At 39.9% G+C, this 9,790-nt stretch overlaps 1 protein-coding gene across 2 annotated transcripts in view; it reads right to left on the reverse strand.

Annotated features, from left to right (window-relative positions):
- Positions 1 to 3,774: 3,774 nt before the first annotated feature.
- The window catches only part of trim2b (tripartite motif containing 2b), a 17,502-nt gene continuing 11,486 nt past the window's right edge, over positions 3,775 to 9,790 (reverse strand). For both annotated transcript variants that reach the window (XM_008436126.2, XM_008436125.2), the window contains exons 8-14: positions 9,266 to 9,461; positions 8,938 to 9,041; positions 8,682 to 8,849; positions 8,419 to 8,587; positions 8,132 to 8,202; positions 7,906 to 8,046; positions 3,775 to 7,822 (exon numbers count right to left, since the gene is read on the reverse strand). In XM_008436126.2, the coding sequence (XP_008434348.1) occupies positions 7,670 to 7,822; positions 7,906 to 8,046; positions 8,132 to 8,202; positions 8,419 to 8,587; positions 8,682 to 8,849; positions 8,938 to 9,041; positions 9,266 to 9,461 (1,002 nt within the window). In that variant the 3' untranslated portion in view covers positions 3,775 to 7,669. The remainder of the gene's footprint in view (positions 7,823 to 7,905; positions 8,047 to 8,131; positions 8,203 to 8,418; positions 8,588 to 8,681; positions 8,850 to 8,937; positions 9,042 to 9,265; positions 9,462 to 9,790) is intronic.

Consider the following 9,790-nt stretch of genomic DNA (forward strand, 5'->3'; position numbering starts at 1 on the left):
GAATGGCCCACTGCATGGTCTCCACATTTATTACATGCATATTATATTTACGTATTTGATGTACAGGATGTTCTTCTTTTTATTCATGCTGACTAAAACAAACGTCAAATATCCGATCAGCTCCAGTTCTGCACGTCCTGAACAGATAATCAAACTTATTTAATATTAGATAAAATAACCTGAATAAACATTATAACTACTACAACTGGAATCCAGAGTTTGAGATAACTAAATGAGTCTTTAAGATCTCCACTGATGAACTTTGACCCAGTAAGTTTTCCAGGGTGGATTATTTCAGGGTTTTCCAGAATGATGCAAAAGGAAGCATCTGAAACAGATTTAGGCCCAAAACCTTTACTTTAAGGCTGATAGTTTGGTAAACTCTGTTTGATCAGGGACCAAAATTACCACATTTGTTACATTTTCAGATGTTAAATCATTCAGAGGAGAACCAAAGTGAGATTGAAATTAGAGGTTCAGCGTTATTTCTACATCTAAAAAGCTTAATTTCACACATTTTTAACGTTTAATCCCTTTAAAGAGTCGGTTTTGTCAGTAGCAGTGAATCACATGTTCAGCTCCACCCCACTCAGACTCTACCATGCAGTCTGATTTATGTCCATAAAACTAATAAAATAAAATTAGCTGTTGGGGATTTGAAATGATAGATAGCAAAATAAATCCTTTACTTGTTTTGCATCATGCAAAGCTCTGACTGTGACACATAAGCATCATTTCCACCCTGACAGAACCAGAAGCGTCGCTGCTGACTGTGAGCAAAGTTCAGGCGTTGACTCAAAAAGAACTGAATTCCCCCAACGAGGTGAGTGTTGAACCTGGGCATGTCCAGTCAAAACCTGCTAATTAACACTTTTCTGAGCCAAACCTTTGACTTCATAATGATGTCACTTGTTAGGGATTGCCAATTAACCTGTAAAAGTTGTGTTTTGTGGTAAAGATGTTTTGGTTTCTCTGTCCTGATTTCCCGCTGTGGTTTCTCACCAGGTCTGATCAGATAACAGTGGCAGACATGTTGGGTAACACCTCGGTCCCCTGGCAGACCAACGTGGTCTACCGCTGCACCGTCCACCAGCTCCACGTCTTCATCAATACGGGCAACGATCTGATTAAAATCCTCCTCCTCCTTCCTCTGTCCTCCTTCGTCCTCCACCACGGTCACCAGAAATGGCGGCGGAGGCGTTCCTTCAAAGCAGCGAGCCACTCTGACATCTTCAGCTACAACCTGGCCGCCATGGAGCTCATCTGGGTCTTTGGCTGTTTCTTCTTTATTGCTGGCTTACATACAAATCACACGCTGATCCTGACAGTAGGAATGTATTTTTGCTACATACCATTCTATGGTGAGTTGGTCTTTAACCTGCTGACATGTGTAGATCGATACTTGGCCGTAGTTCATCCCCTCGCCTACCGCAGACTGAAAAGCTATCGTGGGATCAGAATCAGAAACATTAGCATCGGCTGCGCCTGGCTGCTCTGCTTTGGATTGACAACCATGCTGTTCAATTTACTATCAGACCATTCAGCTGTTATTGTTTTCTGCTTTCTTGCTCTCTCCATCCCGGTCATAACGTTCTGCAGCGTCTCGGTTCTCTGCATTCTGATTCGTCCAGGACCCAGAGAAGGGGGCGGGGACAGAATGGACCATTCACGGCGCAGAGCTTTCTGCACCATCACAGTCATCTCCGGTGTGGTGTGGCTCTGGTTCGTCGGCCTCCTTGCTTGCCACTCTTTGAGCAGGTCGGCTCTGATGAGCCGGAGCGTTGAGTGTTTGGTGATGGCAGGCGTCAACTGGCTTGGTCTGCCCTGCTCTGTGGTGTCACTTCTCCTTTACCTGCACAAAGCCAGGAGATGATGCTGCTGTAGCACAAAGTAGCAGGTCTCACTTCATCTACAAGGACCAGAACTGTTGCTGTCCAACGTTTTCTTCTTCCTTTCTAGTGATTTTATCTTTTGGATGAGTTGTCATTTTTGGTGTAGTATTTTTTTTTTGGAATGTGCATTTAATTTCTTTATTGATGGGCTGTAAATTTTTGGGGCGCAGTTTCCCATTTGGGACAATAGATGATTAGTAATGATGATGATGATGAAGATGTACCAGACCAGTCACTATGTGTGAATTTAATGCATAAAGAAAAGAGATATTTAATACTTTTGTATAACTATAATAAACTAGTTGGATCCTTTCTTCTTCTCATTCTATATAGCGGCAGGTCTTGTTGCAGTTGCAGCTTCCTGCCTGGTGGCGCCGCTGTGGGAACTGGAAGCTGACCACTTGTCAGTTCCTGACCTCACTTTTCTAAAATAAAACCAGATAATTGTTATTCTGACGGATCCAACAGCTGTCAGCAGTTCATTTTTACTAACCAGAATTTTCTTGTTGTTGTAAGACTCGACTCTTTGTTTATGTTTAACTTTGTTTATTTATCTATTTTTAATCATGATATGTTTAGAGCTTATATAACTCCATAAATTCTTTCAGTAGCACATTTTGTCAGATTTGTATTCAATAAATATTATAATTTTTGACAGTAATGTGGTTACTGCTCTTATGCATGGATACATTCTGGATTTTCCAATAAATATTGTTTGAGTTTTTCCACTGTGATCTCGTTTCACCGATTTAAAAAAAACTAAAATGTTTTACTTTCCCACATGTTTTAGCAATCATACTCTGCCATTGGTTCCTCTCCTGCTGGACCTGAAGGAAAAATGGCTGCTGAAGGGATTGGCTCCCTGGTTCTGTTTGCCGTGCAGCGCAGTCTCACCTCTGCTGCATCTGCACCGAACACGGAAACAGCTCAGATGTTCTCAGAGCTCCACATGAGACACGCTGAGCCTCGAGAGTCAGTTTATTTACTGTTAAAACTGGAAAGCTTTCATGTTTAAGCTTTATTTAGACCATCACTTTTAAAAAAGAAACTTTTAAAAAAGCTGTACAATCAGAAAACATTGCATTGTTGGAAATTCACAACGATTAAGAACCTAAATTATATTTTCTAGTAGATTTATATATATATGTTCTATATATATATATAGAACATAAACTAAAAGTATGTTAATGTTGATGTTGTACCTGATTAATCTTTATTTTCCTGTCCTTCTGACAGGAAAACATTGGACCTTTTAGTAAAGTGAGATAATTGATGCTTATGAAAATGACTCCCAGCTGAAATGAGAGGTTAGCCATCATCTCCTTTGTTCCAGATACATTTATGTTGTGCTGTTTATGAAACATGCAAAGCAGAATAATAGATCTTTCACAGATATGTTTTGCTGTTTGCACGCTGTAGCTTCTGAACATGCAAATGGAAAATAAATCTTGCGTATTGTTATCTGATATTAACAAATATAGCATCACTTTTCATAGTCTGGTTTGATGCAAATGACCAAATCAAAAGACTGATGAGTATGTTTACGTTTGCATTGTTATGCCTGTGTTGTTTATTTGTGTGTTTTTACCTCGACTTTTCTCTGTGATGTTAGAGGATCTGTTTTGGACCTTTGACTGCAGGAGTTTTTTTCTGGAGGTCAGGAAAATGAAAATATGAATGAGAGGCTGTGAAGATCACCTGCAAGTCGGCAAATGATCCAGAGCAACAAAATGTGTTTGAATAACCAAGTTCTGAATCTCTTTTTATCTTAATGTTACATATTAGACATTTGGTATTCAAAAACAGAAGAAAATAGCAAAAATTATTCAAAATTTCCCTTTAAATTATATGTTCATTATAAGATAAACCAAAACAAGAGACACCAAGAGGAACCAATGTTTTATTTCAGTGTTGAGTGTGTGTGAATATCCAGAGATGGGCCTTAAACATGAACAGACATGACAGACAGTAGTTACAAAGAGAGTAAGCAGGCAATAACAGTACATGAAGCTGGTTACAGTCCGGGCTTTCATCGTGAAATTAAACAATCACTTTCATAACGTTATCAAACGTATTTCTGTTACGGACCTGATTCATCTTATAGGATATTTCAACTCAAGTAGGTGAAAGAAATTCCATCATTTTACTCACATTCATTATTTACACATAATAAGGCTGAATATCCAGCAAACAGGGTTTAAATTAGGAAATAACCTAATTTGAACTCCATTGATGAGAAAATAACTCATTCCAGCTCAATGAGAGACAAAAAAAACTCTCAGACATAGCAGCACTTTTGCTAACAATCAGAAAATCCAGTTACACAAACTTACAATCAGCACAAAATAGAAAAAGAAACAACAGATTGATGAGAACTATAATTTTAATCTACTTATTCTGTTAAACATGCAACTGTTGGATGGCTACAGTAAATCTGGCGCGAGTGGACTGAAGACACAAGCTAGTTAGCATTTAAAAGAGACTGAATGAGTTTTAATTAAAAGTTTGACAACATAAATTTTATCCAGTGAGCTGTAGTAAGTGTTTAACCTATGGTTAACTAGCTAATATTAGCTAGCTACCTAGTTTTAATTAGCTAATTTGCATGTTTAGCTAGCTAGTTTTAGCCAAGTTAAAACTAGCATGCTGGCTAGCTAGTTAGCTAGAGAACCAATGGTCACTGTTTTCAAACTGGCTAACTTTTGTATTTTTCCTTTAAGACGTGAAAACTTTATTTTTGAAATTAAATAAATAAGACTGTAATCATTCCAACCACAACAGGCGAAGCAATCGCATTTTGTTTCAGACAACTTGATGAAATGTATAAAAAAACAATATGGGCACTTAAGAAGTTCAAAGCACACGGTGGAAACAAACAATCAAACTGCAAGATAAAGAACCAAATAAATGGCAAACAATAAACGAAAGTCATTTGTCAGTGGGATCGTCAAGCCTAGATATGATTAAGAGAATAACTTCCTATTTTTGATTTATTGTGGAAACCACTGAAAGATATGACAATATTTAAAATGTTTTAGCTCAGCGTTAACATAATTTAAATGGCAGCTAACTGGTTTATGAGTTGTTGTTTATGAGTTGTTGGAAGATAATCACTGAGTCCTCGGTGCCAGTATTGATCTTCAATGCTCTGTGCTAATGAGACAGCATCTCAAGAGACATTAAAATTAAGATTGGCATCATAACTGCAGACCATTGAGAGAGGAATCGACCCCTACAATAAAAATGGATGGACATTAAAAAAAAGTCAATGCAGGAGCTGTGAATATATTGATAATTTATCATGATTGATGACTGATACAGTGTTCAGGCAGTTTATTACGGTGTTCGAGAAAATACTCTGCAATTTTGCAAAAAAAAAAGTGACTGAAATGAATTGGTTATGGTTTTAGACGTTTGGATACTGTCAGCAAAATAACCTGTTTATTTTTGTCATGGTAAGACTTTATGTGACTGGACCAGATCATTTCCTCTTAGTAGTCAATCTTTCCAGGATGTCATCTACAATCTCACGGAAAGGAAAGCAAAACCCAAAAAAACTGCAAGATCAGTGTAATTTTTGCATGCATAACACAAGTATTGATGGTGTTGTCTCCTTTAAATCCCTTTAAAATCGTCAGTGTTTTTGAAATTTCACTGCGTTAAACCATTTAGAGGTTTTGGGCTATCCTCAGTACATTATGCGGCATTCCGTCCCTGAATGGTCCACATTTGGTGCAGCCTAAATATTTCAACAGAAGGCAACATGACTTCAAAATGCTTGAATGGAAGCATACGGTGATAACAAGAGCATGCTTCTCCAACACTGAGGTATTGTTTCAACATGAAATGACGTGTGAAACTCTACAGTTTGACGTCGAAACTCGATAGAACTCTAAACTCGCTCTAGAACCGTGGACATTAACGAAAACCCAAATCTGAACATTCTGGAAGCCCCGCCTTCTCTTCACAGCTGCCAAGACAACAAGCAGAGATATACGTCAGTGATTTGAAATGTTGATTTACCCGGAAATGTTAGAAATGTTCTCACAAATATATAGGATAGATTTATAGAGCTTTTTCATTCCTCTGTGTAACACACAACCGCACACACCAGGCACAGAGACGATGCTGTGGGTGGAAACCGTTTCCAAAGTCCCATTCCACGAGTCAGACAAGCAGTTGTTTATAATGATTAATCTATTGTTCATGATCTTTAAAGGATTCAATCTTATGGGAGAAATAAACATTCCATAATTAAAACAATCCATATGTACAAACAATGTTCAACAAGCTAAAAGTGGTCCAAGGCGAAGGAATTAATCCAAATCTACCGAATGCCTCCCAACCACAGAGCCATCACTTTCAAAATGGAGGTGGGAGTATCAGCATTGGTCTGCAGTTTGCCGACTAGTAGGAGCATTGAACATGATAAAATAAAGAAATGTGGCCAGAGGGGAAAAAACTGATATAGAGTGGATCCTCTTACAAACGCTTCAGTTTTCATGGATTTTTTATTTGATGTAAATATCACAGAAAATGTGCTTATTTTTTAATATTTCTGTAAAGCATGTTTGAAGTATTCAAAAGAAAACAGAGCTTAGAGAATTTAAACATGTTGACGCATTGATACGCCAATCAATGGCGCCATTCATTAACTGGCTGTACTTTGAAGACCATGGATGTTAGCATCAGCGGTAGTGATGAGACGCTTTCCACTGCGCGTATTAATGCATATTAAGGTATATTTGATCTATTATAGTAGGTAACTATAAGAGTTTTTAGAGAGGGTCTCCGGTAGTAAAAGACGACTGAGGTCCCTAACCCTTCGTAAACTTCTGAAGTTTTCCATTCAAATTTCAGAGTTTTAATATTGATAAATTCATGCCTTTAATTTTACAGCTTTACCACTCTTCCACATTAGCGATTATCCATCATGTTTCTAGTAAATATGTAAAATTAACTGCTCTGTGGCCATATTTTCATACTTCTTTAATTTGGTGAAATCGTGTGGGATTCCTTGGGTCGTTGCTCAGATAAATATCGGAGCAAGATTATTGCTCAGATATTTATCTGTCACCTTCAGTGGAGGTGTGACATTTCCGTCACACCTCCACTGTAAGCCTGATCAGTTAAAGCTGACTGTTTCCTTAAAGACAATCTGAGCTGTAGATATGAAGCCTTAGAACAACAAACTGAGAAAAGTCAAAGCTATGGACCCCTTTTACCTCACCAGACATTATTTTGTCTTTTACATACGATACATCAAGGCAGAACATTGTCAAACTATCAATAATTCAAATCATTCCCACCAAATTACATCTGCCTTTATGCCACTGACATTTCATCAATCCAACATTCACAACATAGATTTAATAAGCAAAGTTTCCAACAAAGGTCTTCTTCCTTTTTCGCAAACATTTATATTCAATACTTGGCTGGTCAATCTTTTCCGCTTTAGGTGAAGGCAGACATCTTTAATTAAAAACAGGAATCCGTTGCAGCAAATTACTGCAGACATATGCTTCTGGAGGGGGCAACACTTCACCTTAATATTCCACTCTGGCTTCATTCCTCCAGACCTCACCAGGATTAGACTTCTCCTCTGAAGTTCAGGTCATGTAAGGACGGAGGCTGAACGTTTTCCTTGGCATTTCTTTCCTTCGGTTAATCCATCAGGACAAGTTCATGCAATGGATAGATGGAGTTAAACGTTGTGAGCTTTAGCTTTCCGCTCTCACCACTGCCCTGCTTGTTCTCCTCTTCTTCACTAGTCTTCATCATTGTAGGTAGCGGTAGACCTTGAAGCAATGGTTACCAGAGTCGGCGACCACCACATGGCCGTCCGACGTCAGCGCCAGGCCTTGTGGGCCGTACAGGGGGTCTGCTGATGTGTTGATGTAGGACAGGAAGGAGCCGCTGCCATCAAAAACCTGAGAAAGTTCAATGAAAATGAGAAATAAAACTGGGGTTTGTTGCCAATATGCTGCATAAACACCATAAATCAGTTTTGTACCTGTATTCTGCTGTTGCCCCAATCAGCTACAATGATGTTCCCATTTACGTCCACAGCTACACCAGTGGGAGCGTTGAACTGGCCGTTTCCTTCCCCGTTTGAGCCAAACTTCAACACCAGCTCTCCCTCAGTGGTAAAAACCTGACAGCACAAAGGTAGCAGATTATGTTCAGTGATTGATTTGCCTCTATTAAAAACAAGGGGGTGACTGTAATCGGTTGCGTACCTTGACAGAGTGGTTATGGAAGTCTGTCACGATGATCTCATTGTTCTTGTTCACTGCTGCAAAGTGTGGACCTTCAAGACGAGAACAAGGAACCAATCATATGTCAAAATGTCTTCCCTTCGTGAAAGGATTAGTCAACAAATCAAAAGCTTCAAATGATACCTGTTCTTCAGCACTCACAAGGTGTAGAAGTGAACAATTAAAGTAAACTCCAAACATACTTAGATTTACAGGAGTTTCTAACAGATTTTAATGTACACAGCAGTTCAATGGAGAATCCGGTTTACCTGCAAACTGCTTGTCACCATTCCCCCGACTCCCAAACTTAGCAATTAGCTTGCCGGTCAGCTGGAAGATGAAGACAGTGCACGCCTTGTTGTCGACTACGATCACGTGACCATTTTGGTCCACAGACACGCCTTTTGGCCCCATGAGTCTCCCAGAGCCAAGTTTCGCCTTGGACACAGCAGATGTACCAGTTATGTCCAAAACATGCCTAACCAGCCATGATGGAAAAGAAATGCAAGTATTGAGGAACTGAACAACTTACCTTGAACTTGCCCTCGCACGTGAAGATGCTAACCCATTTGTTATCATAGTCAGCAATGATGATGTCACCGCTCGGGTGCACAGCGACCCCAGTGGGCCGCTGCAGCTGGCCAGGAGATCGCCCACGCACCCCAAAACGACTCTTAAACTCACCTTCATTGGAGAAAATCTGAGGAGCAAATGGATTTCTGAGTTTGCAACCTGTAGCATTAAATTTACCTTTGTGAGACGTCAAGACTGGATGAAGTGAAGTTTACCTGAACACACTGATTGTTGCTGTCAGCTATCAGAATCCTGCCGCTGGAGGAGGCAGCCACTCCCTGAAGGTTGGTGAACTCACCCTTATTTCTACCCTTAGTTCCTGAACAAGAGAAGAAGAACATACCACTAAAGACCATGAAGTTGTCCATTGTGTTGCTGATTAAGGTACTAACTATTGATCCAAAGTCATTGCCTCCTGAGTCTGTGAACCCGTACCAAGCATCACCAACGTATTTACGTCCTTCTAGCACGTCCTTCTAGCACATCTATCATTCAGATTGGTGGCCCAGATTTTCTGTTCAAGTGGAAATCATTTCTTCTCACCGATCTTGAAGATGAGGTCGTCCTCGATGGGATTCTGAGTTTTTCGTCGTGGGGTTCCCAGAGCGCTGCTGGCCCTCTTGGAGCCTTTCTTCTTCTGGCCGGGGGACTTTCCTCGCCTCTTTGTCCCGTCAGAGGAGCCTGTGGACGGGGTGGCATTGGCTGCTGAGTTAGTTGCTGTGGTGGTGGATGGAGACACCTGGAAAACCCACAGAGAAAAGAAAACAGTGGGTATTGGTGTTAATCTTAACATGTTTCATAAATGACAGGTTGAAAGTGTGGGTTAAATTTTTGGGCATCATAGAGTAAACTGAATTATTTTTCAACATTTTTCTTAATTAATGTACATATAAGAGCTGTTGCCTTGCAGCAAGAAGGTTCTGGGTTCGATTCCCAGCCCCGGTCTTTCTGCATGGAGTTTGCATGTTCTCCCTGTGCATGGTGGGTTTTCTCCAGGTACTCCGGTTTCCTCCCACAGTCCAAAAACATGACTGTCAGGTTAATTGGTCTCTCTAAATTGCCCCTAGG

This window comes from Poecilia reticulata, linkage group LG18 (assembly GCF_000633615.1).
Source record: "Poecilia reticulata strain Guanapo linkage group LG18, Guppy_female_1.0+MT, whole genome shotgun sequence".
NCBI classification, from domain to species: Eukaryota; Metazoa; Chordata; class Actinopteri; order Cyprinodontiformes; family Poeciliidae; genus Poecilia; species Poecilia reticulata.